We start from the raw sequence: 18,333 nt of genomic DNA, 5'->3' as shown, positions 1-18,333 counted from the left end.
TAAAACAAAATCTTGATTCGTCCAGGCCAGGACCTCAATGTGCAATAAAACTTAAATAAAGAAAATAAAATAGAACAAAAATCCAGCCCCAAGTCAATTGAAAGAATCGCAGTTCAATTTAAAACTATTGGATTTTCAAGGACGTTTGGTCCAAAGAGAATAAATTTCCTAATCTTAATCACACACTCGAACAATTATTGTCTACCTATGATTATAATGTTTTTTTATATTTTATACAAATTTTTAAATAAAATAAAAAAATAAAGAAATTACAAAAATGTGTTTGATTTGCGATAATATGTGAAAATGGCAAAGGTGAGTCTTCAAACAATTTGAAACCATTTTGTCTGGGTTCATGACGTCACCGTAAACCAAAACCCGATTTTGTTCAAATTTCCCTAAATACCAGGAGCCCAGAATCAAATAGCAAGTAGCTTGTTTAAAAAACAAGTAAAAAAATGGGTCTGGCAACTCCGTGTTTAAAAAATCAAAATTCAGAGCATACTTTCAGGCGCATATATTTTTCGTATTTTACGGCATTTGCCATTTCAGTATTTTGATCTGGCAATTCCCAACATAATTGTCAAATCCAAAGCAGACTTTCAGGCGCAAATTAAATTTTGATTACATGGGTTTGCCAGACCAAAATTTTTAGATTTTTTTATTTTTCGACAAATAGCCCTGCTATTGATTCTGGGCGCCTGGTATTTTCGTGTATTTCAAGAAACCATTTTTCAACTTAATCGTGACGTCCATCAACAAATTTGCCTCGTATGTGTTTATCGAAGTACTTACCAACCCTATTTCTCTCTACTTTCTTCATTTAAATAAATAAAACTTTTATTATATTTTTTTTATTTTATTTTATTGAAAAATTTTAATAAAAAATTATAATAAACAATTATAATAAAATTAAATAAGCCCTGGCCAAGCAGGCTTTTTTTATCAATATCAGGGGGACTGGGAAAATGATCGGTTTCTACGATTTTTTTTTTTTCATCTCTGAGAAATTAATGGGACCGTTTCCAAAACGGCTACTAAAAAAACATCCTGAATCGTTGTCGCTACAAATCCTTTCTTGGCTTTGTTGATGTAATAACAATTCTATAATTCTAAAAATGATGAGCCTCCAGATGTTATTAAATTGAAGATATCCAAATATTCACCGCAGACCCCATTAAGCACATACATTCCTGACTGGGTGGGGTCAAATCACCGTATTTGATATGAACATCCAGCTTGATATTTGATGGTTTCAACCTCTATTTTCAAGCGACCTCTTCAAGCGTATTTTAGTACTTTTAATAAAATGTCACCTTTCGGAAACAGGTCACATATCCCAGCCGAAGTGGTGTAATTTGGTATTTTGAAATCTTAAAAGTAGAAAATATCCTTGCAAAATGTATTTAATGTAGGATGATATTCTGACATATATGCAAATTTTACAGATCTAATAACAACTTTTAATACCCTCCGCCATAGTATGGGTGGTATACCATTTTAGAAACCACAAAGTACATATATTCTTGATCAGCATAAAATTCTATGTCGATTTAACGATGTCCGTCCGCCTGTGGAAATCACTCCAGCTTCCGAACGAAATGAAGTATGTTGATAAAATTTAGCTCAAATGTATATTATGTCCGCAGGTATTGAAATGGGCCATGCAGGTCCCCGTTTTGGTATAGCCCCCATATAAATGTACCTCCCGATTTTCAGTATTTTTATGATTTTAGCGACATTATTCACCGGAAATATTTTAATTTGGTATTTGAAGTTCTTAATAGATACCACAAGCCTATTACAGAACATTGTCCGTGCAGGTCCACGTCTTCGTATAGCCCCCATATAAATGTATATCCCGATATTCGGTATTTTGATAGTTTTAGCGACATTATTCACCGGAATTGTTTAAAATTTGGTATTTGAAGTTCATATGGATACTACAGCTTATGTCAGAAAATTATCCGTGCTGGATCACGCCTTTGCATAGCCCATATAACGGCACCTCCGGATATTCGGTATTTTGATGATTTTAGCGACAATATTCAGCGGAATTATTTCAAATTTGGTATATGAAGTTCGTAACGGATACTACAGCCTAAGACAGAAAATTATCCGTGTTGGTTCACGCCTTCGCATAGCCCCCATCTAACGGCACCTCCCGATATTCCGTATTTTGATGATTTTAGCATTATTCAGCGGAATTATTTCAAATTTCGTATATGAAGTTCGTAATGGATACTACAGCCTATGACGGAAAATTGTCTGTGCAGGTCCACGTTTTGGTGTAGACCCCATGGTACCAACCTATTATTCCGTATTTTGATCATTTTAACTACATTATTCACCGACTTTTTTTCAAGTTTCGCATTTGAGTATTGAAATGGCTTATGACAAAAGTATCCTATGCAGGTCACGTCGTCGTATAGACACCAATATAATGGCTATATTCGGTATTTTTAAGATTTTAACTGAATTTTTAACGGATTTTTTATTTTTGAAATTACCAAATTCTTTCCAAATGGCGGAGGGTATTCAAAGTCCGGTCCGGCCGAAGTTTCAGCTTTTTTACTTGTTTTGAACTAAATATGCTATAATTCAAAAATCTCGAAGACTTGCTTTAAATCTAGTCTATGACTTTTTTTCTTATTTTTTTGAACAATTTGCAATGTTTTTCATTAAAAAATTTTACCAAATGGCAGCACTTTCAAGCTAGTCTTATCTCTTGCTCATTATTTTTTAATGTCAATTTGCAATGTTTTTTTATTTAAAATAATTTTTATTAATTTTAATTTAGCATTACAACAGAGCTATTTGTATCTATTACTCTATTTCACATATCTTACAAAAACTAAGTGATGATTATTTAAAACATATTATAAAATTAAACGTATACACAGAAAAAATATTTTTTTTTTATTAAAATGGTAATTATCTTATATATAAAAATGTAAGATTTTATATTAAAACATAGGTTTTATATTGTAAAACAGAAAAACAGCTATTAAAACAAAATAAATATGTTTCAATACTGTAAAATAAAAAATGATAATGATAATATCCCTTTTGGCTGGGGGGAAAGGGGGGAAAATAAGCGGAACTAGAATAAAATAAAAGTGGGGTTATGAAAAAAAATAAAAAAATTAAATTGGCATTAAATTTCCTATTTGACCAAAGATATTGATATTTATTTTTTTTTTAATTTTCCTTCTATTTGCTATTTGACAAAACATATAACCCAATTTTTGGCAAATTTTTAAATAAAAATAATAAATTACAAATTATTTTCAATATTCAAGTTCCATCCAAGGTATATTTAATAAGGTATGAGTTAAAATAGCTAATAATAATAATAAATTGTAAGGGCCTGCACAAAATATTTCGAATTGGTTGTAAATAAATAATTTATTAAATTTAAAGCTGTATAATTAAAAAATGCTAATTATTATTATTATTTTTTTTGAAAACCCGTTATAAACAGATGAATTGGTGTTCTAATTAAGCTATTTGTATAAAATCCGAAACATTTTGGAGTATATCCTAAGAATTTTCTTTACTAAATAATTTCTATAAATTATCCAATAATTGAATCTCCTGAATTGACAATTTATTCTTTTAAGAACAATGTTATTTTAACTCATGCATATACCACAAAAATATACCTGGGTTATATTAATTCCCCTTAAATAAAAACATGTTCTATTTTATATATAAAAATATTAAATTTTGGAAGCCTTAAATATGTGAAAAATAATATTTGGAAAATTAAGAAAAATGTATATTATAAAATAATTCTAACTAAAAAATAATAATGTCTTTCTATTAATGTGTAAATTATATTTCTTTAATTATTTGTAAAATCTAAAAAAGATTTGGGCAAGTTTGGGAATTTTATTAACATTTTGCATATTTTCTAAGGTGGGATTTCTCGAAAGACAGAGATTTTTTTAATATTTACTATGAATATGAATTAATTTGTTTATATAAGCAAATAATAAATGTACTGTGCATAATATAAGGATAGGAAATAAATTCAAAGTTCATATTAAGACTTCCCACGTTGGAATAATTTTAAATGCAGGTCGATCAAAGAAAATTCCAGAAATGGGGCAAAATATTTAGAAATTGTTGATGTACGTCGAAATAAATAAGAAAACCAATTATTTACGTGTTGATTTCAATCAAATTAATATAAAAAAATAAAATTTAATTGAAAAAAAATCTATAGGTGTTTGTTTTAATTTTTGATTTTTTTAATTGAATAAATATAAAATAAATGTTAAACCACTCATAAAAAGGACTTTTTTCGCATTTCTTTTTTTCCACATACATGAACTGGCCTTGAGTTCTTCTCCAATATCGAGCCCTCATACTTAATGAAATCCGACCTTATCAAAATTATTCCAACCACGTAAATCAATCAAAATCAAATGCAAATTAACTTTACAAAATACATTGAAGATTATTTCCCACCAAGGTTATACTTTTCTTTTACAAAAGTAGATTCATTGAATTCAAACAATTTTGAACCCTTAAAACTTAAACAGCACAGTACATATACATAATATAGTAGCAATAATTGTGGCTAATAATACATACACATACATACATTAATTAACTATAGTATACACATATTTTTGTTTAATTGTTTCATTAGAATAGAGCACCCTGCATGAATTACTATGTTCACTTACTCCATACCATCTAAAACTTTGCTAAACTATAATTAATTTGTTTGTTTGATGTATAATACATAAGAAATTAAAAGAAAATGGCAAAGAACAAAGAAAAAATACACGCTCTCAATATGACAAAAAAAATGAAACTTATCACTAATTTGTATTCACGGTACTGTTGTAGGGTTTAATTAATTTTTCAGTGGTACACCCTCCTCGTTGTGCACATCTGAAACTTTTTTGCGCTCTGGTGGATTATTCCAAGGTTGTAATTCGCCAGTGCCCAGAATTAGATAAACCACAGCACCCGAGATATAGGTAATGGCCAAGATCCAAAACACAATTTGCCATTGATGATAGCATTTCTAAAATGGATAATAAAATGAATTTTTGTTTTGTTCTATTTCTAGAATAGAGGAATATTTTTGTCTTACATCTTCATAGGTCAGAGCGCCAACCATCCATGTGGACAGGAAACCACCAAAGGAGGATAAGGTATTGGCCAAACCAAAAATGGTACCACTGAAGTTGGGTGCAATATCCAAACCATTACCCAAATAACCGGGCGTCACAGCACCATGAGCAAACAGAGCCAATGTGAAAATTGTCACCGACCATGCTGCCTCAGTACCCAAAAAGACCTGGGCAATCATCAACAGACCGGGAGTGGTGAGAGCTAAAAAGAGAAAAAATTTCAACAAAATTAAAAATAATGTGACATTTTTGGAAGGTTTTTTGGCGAAAATATGTTTAATGTGGAGAGTCGGGAAAATGTTTGGGACCTGAAGAAGAAGTGTCATCATTCAGGCTGGGGTATACAGAGTGAGATAAAAATCTGCAACAAAGTCCAACGCCATAGTTTTTACATTTATTTTAAATTTTATTGAATGGAAGCAAAAATGTCGAAAATGGCATCAAATTTTAGAATAAGTTTAGATTTGTTAGAATTGGTCACCTTTGGCACGAATTATGGCCTTCAAACGGCCAAATGAAACTGTCAAACGCTATCCGAATGTTGCTCTGAAGTATTTTGGGCCATACCCAGCGAAGCGCTTGTTTGAGGTGATCGACACTTTAGTATTTTTTTAGCACCAACCTTGCTTTTCAAAATACTCCAGACACAATAGTCCAACCGATTGGTATCCGGAGATTTTGGTGGCCATTGTGCGTTGGAAATGAAGCGAGGAACCTCACGTTGTAGCCATTCTTGGGTGGCGCGTGCTGAGTGCGATGAGGCTGAGTTCTGTTGGAATGTCCAAGGTCTGCGGCCAAAATGTTTTCGTGCCCAAGGCTTTAATACACCCTCCAGAATTTTTTCGCGATAATATTCGGCATTTATTCTGATGCCACAGTCGATTAATACTCGCGGAGAGCGACTATCTGCTGTTATGGCGGCCCACACCATCACCATGGCCTGCGCTTGAGTTCTGGTGGCCAAGCGAAGATGCACATTTTCAGCTGAACTCAAAACGATCATTTTGTTTGTTTACAAACTGATGGACAACGAATGTTTTCTCATCGGAGAGAACCAAATTCGGCAGTTCACCACTTTCGGTCAAGCGAAGCTCCTCTTTAGCTCTTTGGAGTCTATTTTCTTTCTGTTGCGGTGTAAGACCTTGCACCTTTTGGAATTCCAATGGCTTTACCCCGAGCTCATTTTTCAATATTTACCGAATGGAATATTACGATATTTTCAGCTGTAGACGTGGATTATTTTTAAAGAATTTTTTCCAACTCCTTCAGAGCCATAAACGTGGATATTTTCCAAGGCCGAAAAGCCGTAGGCGTGGATTTTTTTAAAGAAGATTTTTTCTAAGGCCGGACGGCCGTAGTCGTGGATTTTTTAAAGAATGTTTTTCCAAGGCCGAAAAGCCATAGGCGTGGATTTTTTTAATGAATTTTTTTCCAAGACCTTCAATGCCGTAGGCGTCGATTTTTTAAAGATTTTTTTTCCAAGACCTTCAAAGCCGTAGGCGTCGATTTTTTTAAAGAATTTCCTTCTAAGGCCTTCAAAGTCGTAGTCTGTTTTTTTTTAAAGAATTTTCTTCCAAGGCCCTCAAAGCCGTAAGCTGTTATTTTTTTAAAGAATTTTATTCCAAGGCCTTCAAAGCCGTAGGCGTCGATTTTTTAAATATTTCTAAGGCCTTTTTTGAAAGAATTTTTTTCTAAGGCCTTTAAAGCCGTAGGCGTACATTTTTTTTAAGAATTTTTTTCCAAGGCCGAAAAGCCGTAGGCGTCGATTTTTTAAAGAATTTACAAGGAGTGGGAGATATAGTTCACTATAGATACTAACGTTGCAAAATATTGATCTTGGAAAAGTTTGAAGAAAATCTATCACACCATTAATGGACTAACATGAGCTGGATCGTGATGACAGACCGCAACGTGTTCCGTCCAAACATATACTGCCAATAAAAACTTTATTTCAATTTGATACGTTGCTCGTCCTATTCACTGAGCAATAACCTGCTATAAGAAGGCAATAACAATTTAAGAAATACCAGCAGCAGTTGTCCGTTCTGTCGTATCTTCATACCAGATCCAGAGTTGATATAAATATTGGAATGAAGTTATGATTATTTAATGTTGTAACCCTTTGTGAAACATATTTCGCTCAAAAAAACACTAGGTTCCAACAGCCTCTTTTTAAATGTGGCATGTTTTGGCCGTTATAGCCACGTGACTAATGTTAAAAAACACAACATAATTCAACTTTTACAAGAAACGTTTCTCAGTTTAGGGGTCCGGTTAAACCCAAACCGGGAGCTTATAGACAAAACTTTTACAACTCATAGCTTAAGTAATAAAAATTCTAATAATTAAAACTTACCAAACGTTGTGAATGCTTTCCTTGTTGCTGTTGTGCTCAAAACTTTCTTTTGACGCAAATAATCGGCAAAACATGAAGAACTGAAGGCCATAATGTACTTGCCCAAATATGGCAACGATGAGAAGAGACCATTCTAAAATAATACAATAAAACAATTATTAATTGATTTAATTTGGATTGTTTTGTAGTATCAATTAATTTTACCTGTTTAATATCGAAACCTAAAACCTGATTCATAAATGTGGGCAATTGATTGATGACAGTGAAGAAACCAAATACCGACAAGCCATGTGTAATGATAATGGCCCACACGGCAGGAGAACAGAACAAATCACCCCATGGTACATAGCTGGGTCGCTTTTTGGATGTTGATGTGCCGATGGCTTCTTCAATTTCGCGTCTTTCCTCGGGTGTAATACGTGGATGGGTGGCGGGTGTCTCATAGACCAAGGTGAACCACAAAACGGACCAGATGAGACCAACGGCACCTGAAATAAAAAGAAAAATATGAGAAACTGGAAAAACTGAAAGGGTACGTTTTAAAGCAATAGCAAGATAAAATCTCGGTGCAGGTGTTTTCAAAATTAAAGATTTTTAGACATTAAAAACCGAAATTGAGCTAAATGATGAAAAAATGTAGGAAGAAGAAAGCTTAGAACAATTATTTCATATTTCCTTACCGGTGGGCTTTTTCCACACATTTTCTTTTTACATTACATTATTACATAAAATTATGCTGTTCCCAGAAATTCGTTCTAATTCCAATATATTTTCCAATGGGTCAATAAACTATAATCAATTCCTTACTTAAAAACAATTATCATCTGACGAGAAATGTATTTGTATCACTTAATATTTGTCAAAAATAAATAAATTACAATTTAATTTATTTAAATATTATAAGAAATCACCCCATCTTGATATTAATTAAATAAACAATTGAAATGTTTACACTCATTTCTATATTTTCCTTAAATATTCAAATATTGTAACTACACATGGAAGTTTCCTAAAATAATTAAGTGGATTTCATATGTGTCAACTGAACCAATTTTTTTAGGTTATCATTTTCAACAAAAATTTTGAGATTATAAAAAATGTAAATTCTGAGAATATAAATAGGTACTCTAAAATTTAGTTGTCCGTTGACCTGAAAATGCAAGTCCAGAGCGGAGTTAATTCTAAATAATAAAAAAAAATAGATACTGATCGTAGTCCCAATGTTATTCTTCCAACATTCCAATGTTATTCTACCAATAGGTCAATAAACTATAATCAATTCCTTACTATATCAAATTATTGCTTAACAATAATTTAAATTCAAATAAACAAAAGGGAAAAGTGAAGGACAAGTCCGCTCATTTTTATCACCTGATAGAAAATATATTTGCATTAATTAATATTAGTCAAACAAACAAGAATTTAATTAATTTAAATATTAAACGAAACCACGTTTATTGTCAAACAAACACAACTAAATATACAAATTAAATTAACAACTGAAAGTGTTTACACACGTTTCGTTTCTTCACTCAAATGATGAAATATAACTATATTTTTGCGGAAGTTTCCACAAATAATTATTGATTTTTATCAACAGCTGTCTCAAAGAGATATAGTGGGGTGATGAACCTATAAAAATACATTTTGACTTAACCTTAACCGTTTTGAAGAGAATCGGGTATTTTATGACCGTTTTAGTTATTCAAAATATTGACCCTCTGTGGGTGAGGAGGAGTGGGCCGTTATATCTGTTGTTTACACCAGATGTTTTGTTAGCAGAAATATTAGAAGGGGTAAAATTTGAAGAGAGTCTGATGCTTATTTCGCATTTGATTGGTGTTTTTTATATCAAATTTTGGTCCGTTTCGGGGATGTACCTGAAAGAGTGGTCGGTTCCTTCTATTGTTCATACAAAATCTTGTGTTGGTGTGAAATTTGAAGATAATTGGACTCTTATTTCACAGTTTATAACAGTTATTATTCAAAATTTTGACCGTTTGTGGGGGAGGTATTGGATAAAGTTGTTATCGTTTAATTTCTCAATTTTGACTTTTAAAAGAATTTTAAAAAATTTTGAGAACTTCTCACCTATCAAGGTGATTTTGGCCAAAATAAGAAGGAAGTTAAATGTCGGTTATACAGCAAGCAAATGTTTCTTTGGGTAAAAAAAGGAGTAAAATGGATAGGAATGTGTCCCCTACTATAACCGCTGTTGGAATTGAAAAAAAACCTAAGCGCAGAAGTCCACAACGTTTCAAAACTAATAGTCGACTTTCTGTAATCGAGTTTCAATTTAAGATTTTCGTTCCTTTTTCCATTTTTATACTAGCCTAATAGTATGCAACTTTAAACGTCTTTATACTATGGACTCCATAAAAAAGGGTCACCAAAGCCAACATCAATTAAATTTTTAATGGTAATACGGCAAATCAAAAATCTAAACTCGATTTTAGTCATCTTGAGATTGGAAAGTTTGAAATCGAAAATCGATTGTAAATGATTGCGGAAATTCAATAGATGGAAAAGTGGACATTTCTGTTAAAGACAAAAATGAAAGATTCTCGGCAGCGTGTACCCAATTCGAACTAAAAATAGCCGAACAAAGAACATAATCGACACAATTTTTTTCTTGGCCTATATTTTGTAGCTTTGCATAGAGTAGTTAGTTCAGTCGAGACACATAGTGAAATATTTTGGGGTAAATTGCTACACGTCTCGTGATTAAAATATAGTTATGAACAAAATTATAGAAAGTTGTGTTGAGTAAGGTGTTTATTTGTCTTTGAATCTTACTTATCATAACATGTGTATTTTTTGTATTAGTCATAATAATCACCCCATATTTTTGCACACTATAACTTTTGGACAGCTGTTTTATTAAAATCTATAATTATTTGGGGAAACTTCCGCAAAAATATTCCATGTGTGCAGTTGCTATATTTGAAAATTTCAGCCAAAAATATAAAAACGTGTGTAAACATTTTAAATTGTTTTTTGTGCCAAGAAGCTTGGTTTCCTTTCATATTTAAATTATTGACCTGTGTTTTATTTGACTAATATTGATTGATACAAATATAATTGACGTCAGTTGATTAAATACAGCGGACTTTTCCTTTGCCTTGCCGAAGAGGCTGTTATTTGATTTTATAAATGTTAATAGGTTGGAAACATCCTTGTATCCATGTAGGTATAGGTCTAAGAGTAATCCCCATATAACGTTTGGACCCAGTTCTTGCAATTTTGAGGATCCTTCCTCAAATAAAATATAAAAATTTTTATGAGTTCTAAAAAATCGCCCATTAAAACCCCAAATTGTTGGGAATTTCAACCAGATTTGTTTAATATTAAAGTTATTCCAGGAGGAAATATAAAGATCCACCCGCCAAACTTAGCGTAATTTTTACCTGTTTTTATTTTTTAACTAAATAACTTAGATAGACTTAGAATCAACGCCCAGACGAAACGCTAAAGCTAGAATCTTGCAATTTTGCACGAGGGTCAGTCTTGGTACGTCTTCGTACTAAAAGAGTACGAAAGGTGCTAAAGGGTAACAAAAAAGTAACTGTATTTGGCAAACGGAGTGAGTAACAATTTGAAATTAGAGTCACTGATGGAGTGCAGGATATATGTATTCGTAGTAAAGGTTGGAAAATAAAATTTGATATAGGATGTTGGTTTTGGAAATGTGTACCTGGTAGGTTTCTAATGGAAACGTGGTTTTAGAAATGTGTACTACAAGTGCACGAAAAGTACTGAATAGTACTATATTTGGTATAATTTAATATTGGGTGAACAGATAGTACTTGAATTCTGAAGTTTGGTATTAGAGTCGCTGTTCATGTGTAGGTTGGACATATGAATATGGTTTTGGAAATGTGTGTCATAATTGTACGAAAAGTACTATGTGGTACTATATATGGTATTGTTAAGGGATAGGGCTGGAATTTTCAAATTTGATATTGGGGACTCTGTTGGTATATGGAATTGAGATATGGAGGTGGTTTTAGAAATTTGTGCTATATAATTGTTCGAAAAGTACTAAATTTAGTAGAGTAAAGGAAAAGGGCTGAAATCCTGAAATTTGATATGGATGTCACTGTTGGTGTATGTGGTTGAGATAATTTCGGATGATTTGTACTATGAATGTACGAAAAGTGCAAAATACCACAAAATATGCCGTTGGGTGTTGTGATAGAGATGGAATTTTGAAATTTGTTATGGAGGTCGCTGCTGGTTTCTAGGGAAACTTTGAGCTATGGTTTTACTATTAACCTCCTCGGTTAACTTCTAAATTGAAGATTTTAAACTTTTACACTTTTTGGCGTAAAAGATAATAATTCTCCAATTATTTTCTTCCGAAGAAGGAAAAACTTAAATAAATAAATCCTTGATAATCTGAAAATTTAGTACGTTTTATGAAGTTTTTATTAAATAAACTGTCAAACTGAGCAAATTGTGCATTTTGAGAATCTAAAACTTAAAGGTGGAATTTTTCCTGATGATGTAGCGGAAACTTACTAGTCGTATATATTTTTGTTAACTTACCAGTTGCATAGAAAACACTGGACCAGCCGGCAACAGAAATCAGGAAACCACAAATAGGCATGGTAATAGCAGCACCAAGGGAAGAGGCTATTAAAAAAAAATAAATTATAATTTTTTTTTATTTTAAATTTTTATATAAATTTTTATTTACCCATCATATTGGACATGAATTTCGATCTCTCATTTGGCGGAATCCAAACAGCAGCAACGGGATGTATGGCTGGCCATGAGGCACCCAACATAAAGCCCAAGACGACACGAACAATAATCAGCAGAACATAATTCAAATGAGCAGCCAAGGGTGTGATCAAAGTCAACAAACTTGCCCACAACATGGAATGACCAAAGACACGACGACCACCAATTAATTCAGCCAAACGGCCACCGGGCAACTCAGTTAAGATGTAACCCCAGAAGAAACAACCCAAAACGAAATTTTGTTGATACGTATCCCAAGAGAAACGATCATCTAGCTCATCATCTAGTGGAGGACTACTACTAGCATTCAGATTGGGCGCCACTGTCGTTGTTGTGGTAGTCGTAATGGTTGTTAGATTTCCCGCAAGGCTATCAGATTTGGTGGCATTTTCTGGCTTGACCATTGCCACAATGGCTATGGTCAGATTTACCCGCAGGGCATAGTTCAGCATGAAGCCGAACATGGTAAGCAGATTCAAGACTTGTCGACATGATAAGAAACCTGGAAGGAAAATAAGATTTTTAAGATTGGAATTAATATAAAATAATTATAAAAAAATATATATAATATATATAAATACATATAACAAAAAAATATTTTTAATATATTTATAAAAATATATATTTTTATTGAATGTATTAAAATAAATTTATGAAAATTAAATATTATATGTTTATATATTATGAATCTAAATACAATAACATAATTTTGGATAAACAAAGCAAGTGGGTCTTATTAAAAAACGATCAATTTATTTCGAAAAATAAAATAATACACTTGCCCCACCTTCAACCCCAATTCCACAAATATTCCCAAATTTCGTAATGTCTTTGGCTTTAACTCCCAATGACAAATCATAAGTGTCAAAAATTTTATCCACATAATAAAGTCATTCTAAATTATGAACAATCATTGGCGCATCCGCAAAAACACAATCACCACCATTAAAAGCATTCTCGAATTTCAAAATTTCCTTGGCATGGTCATTCTGTGTCCGCCAAGTATCAAAGAAAGATGCAACAATAAAGACAAGTTATGTGGTAATATTACAGTGTCTTATGACTCCCATCACAAAGAGTCAATAAACTCTAGAAGAACAATAACGAATTTTGGCGAAACAAAATCCTTAATGTGCTGGTGTGTAAATTTGAACCTTGACAATGGCGTTTGATTTTTTTTTTGAAGTTCTCTTCTTTTTAATGGCTGTCTGTCTGTGGTTTTTAATTTCTGATTTATGTTAATAATTCTTCGAAGATGGTAAATTTTATTGGAATGTCGTGTAGCGAATTATTGGCATGTTTTATTGAAAAATTAATAAACAAAATCATATTTTTTTATTGAGCAGAATGATGAACTAATGAAAAATTTTATTTTTCAGTGAATTTACAAAAAGTGGTCAATTTATCGGTAATTAACCCATTTCGATTTTTGTTTAAAAAATATATATACTTATTTAGGGTAATTTGGGCCCACTGATGTCAGAAAATTACTCTGAAAAAATGTTCGATTTTTCGTTTTTTTAGAAACCAGTGTTCGAAATTACGAACTGTCAAGTTTACACATACAGGGTGAGATTCAAAAACTTCAACCAACTTCAGACTGCTGTCATTACTAAGCCACTCGTCCGACAGCTGTTAAAATTATTCCAGTGACAGCTCATTATATTGTTTACAAGCGTACAAAAGTATTTTGGTGAGAATTTTCCAGATAAAAAGTTATTCGTGATGTAATTTAAGCTTGAGGCTGGAAAACCACAAGTGGCTATCGTTAGAGCACTCCAGCATTTAAATGTGAATAAATCTTTTGTGAATAAATCTTGTGTCGTACCATCACTCGTTACCGTGATACTGGTAGTGTAGCCCGACGTCAAGGAAGTGGACGGAAGAAAACATCAACATCAGCAGAAATAGTTCGAAAAGTAAAGAAGCGATCGAAACCCGCGTCGGAGAGGCCGAAAATGACTCGTGAGCTGAATATATCGCAATATTCCATTTGGCAAATATTGAAAAATGAGCTCGGGTTAATGCCATTTAAATTCCAAACAGAAAGAAAATAGACTCAAAAGAGCTAAAGAGTTGCTTCGCTTGGACGAAAGTGGTGAGCAGCCGATTTTGATTTTCGTTTTCTCCAACGAGAAAACATTCGCTGTCCAGCAGTTTGTAAACCAACAAACCAGAATGGTTACAAAATGAGGTTCCTCGCTTCATTTTCAGCGCACAATGGCCACCAAAATCTCCGGATACCAATCCGTTGTACTATTGTGTCTGGAGTATTTTGGAAAGCAGGTGTATTGGATTTTGAAATTTTGTATTGAGGTCCCTCTTGGTGGTGGGTTTACGATAAAGTGGTGACTTTTGGAAAAGTGTACTACAAGTGCACGAAAAGTACTATATTTGGTAAAATTTTGTTTAGGCTGAACGGGTGAAGCAGAATTTTTGAAATTTTATATTGAGGTCCCTTTTGGTGGTGGGTTTGAGAATTAAAGTTGATTTTGAAAATGTGTACGAAAATTATTACTTGGTGATAAAGTTGGTACAATTTTTTTTTTTTTGTGAATAGATGTGCTTGAAATCTGAAATTTGGTTTTAGGGTCGCTGTTCATTCGTAGCCTAGACATATGGAGTTGATTTCGGTAATGTGTACTATAATTGTACGAAGTACCAGTACTATATTTAACATTCCTTAAAGGGATAGAGATAAAATTCTGAAATTTGATATTTCGATTACTTATGGTATCTGAGCTTGAGATTTGGCGGCGATTCTGCAATGCGTCCTATATTTGTACGAAAAGTAATAAATTGTACTAAATTTGGTATTGGGTTAGGATGGGGATGGAATCCTCAAATTTAGTGTTGATGTATATGTTGGTATTTAGAATTGAGATATGAAGATAGTTTTGCAAATGTGTTCTAAAATTATACGAAAAGTACTAAAAAGCACTAAGTTTTTTATTGGGTAAAGAAAAATAACTTGAATCCTGAAATTTGATATGGATGTCAATGTTAGTATCTGTGGTTAAGATATAGAGATGGTTTTGAAAATTTGTACTATAATTGTACGAATGGTACTATATATAATATTGAGTAAAGATATAGAAATAAAATTCTGAAATTTGATATTAAGATATCTGTCTGAGATTTGGCGGTGGTTTGGAAATTCGTCCTATATTTGTATGAAAAGTACTGAATTTGGTATTGAGAGAAGGGATAGGGCTGGAGTCCTCAAAATTTGATATTAAGGTCTCTGTTGGTTACTGGAATTAAGACATGAAGATGCTTTTGGAAATGTGTTCTAAAATTATACGAAAAATACTAAATTTGGTATTGAGTGAAGGAATAGAACTGGAATCCTGAAATTTGATATGGATGTCATTGTTGGTATCTGTTGGTTGTTGGTGTACTAAAATTGGACGAGAAGTATTAAATGGTAACATATTTGGTATTGGGTGAAGGGATAGAGATAAAAATCTGAAATTTGATATTTAGATTACTGATGGTATCTGTGTTTGAGATTTGTCGGTGGTTTTGAACTAAATCCTATACTTGTACGAAATGTATACTAAATTTGGTATTGGCTGGAGGGATGGAGCTGGACTCCCGATGTAGGTGTCACTGTTTTTGTCTGTGTTTGAGAATTTTGCATAACTGTTGCTGTCTAAGATGGATAGATGCAGAAGGTTACTAAATTTGGTATTGGGTAAAGAGTAAAAGCTGAAATTCTGAAATAAGATATTGACAAAGACCTAAAATGGTAAAGACTAGACAAAATGCATTTTGAGCAAAGGGTTTGTGTCTACAATACATAGAGTAACAGCTCATGGCAGAGACATGTTAATATAAAAACCACAATTACAGAAACAGATAACAAATAAAAATTTGAAAAATCCAAAATTTTGGTTTCAAAATTCTATTCCATAGACCTTCCGAAAATTTGCACATTGCCTTAGCGGTTTAAACCCGTTAACATTGGTAACTATGTTGTCATGATATCGAAACAACAGAGTTATTTTCACAGGGTTACCATATCTTGACCATGTCTTGTCCTATCTTTACACTTCTATGTCTTTGATATTGAAGTCACTAGGGTTTGCATTTCGAGACAATGAAATTGTTTTGACCAGAAAAATTGGATGTGGCTCCATTGTGTTTAGTGGTATTTTTATTATTTTGCAGTGGTATATTTGGATTAATTACATAGAGTGAAATGGCGCCCAATGCGGTGGTCTTACATTATTAAGCCAAATGTAGCTCAACTTATTATCATACGTACGAAAGGGCCTGAAGACTGATGGAGCCATAATCCAATGGACTTATGGAGTCATAATCCAATGGCCTATATTCACTCTACCTTGAAATTTCCTAAACGTCATAGCAGCTGTCAGTCATTATTTTTTATCGTACAAAATTTAGCACCCCCTTTTCTTCTAACCTGTCTAAATGCATTTAAAATATGTATTTTTTATTTAACTAATGCATTTTTTATTATTGTACTTATGACGTAGGCGTAGTGTTCCACCTACATTCCTTCTTCCAGAGCTGTCAAGAACATCGACGTAGTTAATCACAAGGTCAAGACTGATTAAATCTTCTGGCCATTGTCTTATATTTCATATTCAGTTTCCAATATTTTTTTATTTACATTTTCACTGATGTAATATTTTGTTTTTATTGCATAGAGCGCGAGAGGGAGAGTGAGAAAAACAAAAAAAATATAAGGGTCAAAACTATTTCTTGGAATAATTAAATATGTTAAATAGTATTGAAAATGCAACTTGAAACAATCAATGATATTTTAGCTATTTTTATTTTGCAAAACCAGTTGGCTAAAACGTGATTTGTCAATAGAACTGTGCAAATTAATTCAATTAATACACTAAAACCGCTGACTAAATCGGAGAACGCCAGACTATCGTAAATATGTTAATTTCCAGACGACAAAAACAAAAAAGGTTTTAAAAACATACAATTATAATTTGGAAACAATTTTTTGGGAATTCCGGTCTTTTATGGGGGGCTATGTTAAAAATGTCACCTAATTTTTTAATTAATTTGAGACAGGTTTGCAAAGTAACGGTTAAGTGAGATTCTAAAAATATTGCACATAAAAGGTTCTTGGTAAAATGGAATTTTTGAATATTTTTTTAGAACCTTATAACACTGTGCAATACAAAAAATAATTTTAAGGAAAATTAGTTTAGATTATGAAATTAGAGCTAAAAATATGAATACATGTGTATCGGGGTTTTGAAAGTATACAACGGGAAGTAACCCTGCTTTGGTTTGGCGGGAATATTCCGCTCATTTTAAATTTATTTGAAAATATTCGAGGTATATAGTGTTTTTGGCAAAATTATTTTCAATAATATGTTGAATATTTTTGTAAAGCAAATTAAACCTCAATAGAGTCATTGAAGGGGTCTTTTCGGTCTTTTTCTTAAAAAAAAGTTTGAAAACTTCATTAAGATGTGATCGTAGCAGAAGCAAAATTGTTTGTCATAAATTTCTACCATATGTCCCGGAATATACCAAAACTCTAAATCTTACCTAAAAGCCGAAAATCGATATAAAGAAAAAAATCACTTTTATACCCTCCACCATCCTATGGAGGGTATACAGGGTGAGATAAATAAACTAAATTCAGACAGCTGTCATTTCTAAGCCACTCGTCCCACAGCAGTTAAAATTATTCCAGTGACAGCTCATTATATTGTTTATAAGCATGAGAATTTTTCAGAAAAAAAAGTTATTCGTGATGGAATCCAAGCGTGATAGTGTGATTTCTTTATATTTGGCTGGAAAACCACAAGTGGCTATCGTTAGAGCACTCCAGCATTTAAATGTGAGTCAATCTTTTGTGTCTCGTAGCATCGCTAGTTACAATTTTACTGGTAGCGTAGCCCGACGTCAAGGAAGTGGACGGAAAAAACAGGAACATCAGCAGAAATGGTTCGTAAAGTAAAGAAGCGACTTGATCGAAACCCGCGTTGCAGTGGCCGAAAAATTGCTCGTGAGATGAACATATCGCAATATTCCATTCAGCAAATATTGAAAAATGAGCTGGGGAAAAATCCATTGAAA

General features: G+C 32.5%; 1 protein-coding gene across 2 annotated transcripts in view; it reads right to left on the bottom strand.

Moving 5' to 3' along the window:
* Window positions 1–18,333, bottom strand: part of LOC101895374 (sialin) — a 92,989-nt gene that overhangs the window by 33,157 nt on the left and 41,499 nt on the right. Inside the window, exons 3-8 of one of the 2 annotated variants that reach the window (XM_005183090.4) lie at window positions 12,209–12,757; window positions 12,058–12,144; window positions 7,714–7,997; window positions 7,510–7,642; window positions 5,114–5,355; window positions 3,746–5,044 (exon numbers count right to left, since the gene is read on the bottom strand). The exons of the other annotated variant lie outside the window; for it this stretch is intronic. Coding sequence (XP_005183147.1) covers window positions 4,871–5,044; window positions 5,114–5,355; window positions 7,510–7,642; window positions 7,714–7,997; window positions 12,058–12,144; window positions 12,209–12,757 — 1,469 coding nt within the window. The 3' untranslated portion in view covers window positions 3,746–4,870. Of the gene's footprint in view, window positions 1–3,745; window positions 5,045–5,113; window positions 5,356–7,509; window positions 7,643–7,713; window positions 7,998–12,057; window positions 12,145–12,208; window positions 12,758–18,333 lie in introns of those variants that run through there. 2 annotated transcript variants of the gene reach the window in all.

The sequence above is a fragment of the Musca domestica genome, unplaced genomic scaffold (assembly GCF_030504385.1).
Source record: "Musca domestica strain aabys unplaced genomic scaffold, Musca_domestica.polishedcontigs.V.1.1 34, whole genome shotgun sequence".
NCBI classification, from domain to species: Eukaryota; Metazoa; Arthropoda; class Insecta; order Diptera; family Muscidae; genus Musca; species Musca domestica.
Note: the sequence above shows the minus strand (reverse complement) of the source record. Positions and strands in the feature narration are given on the sequence as shown.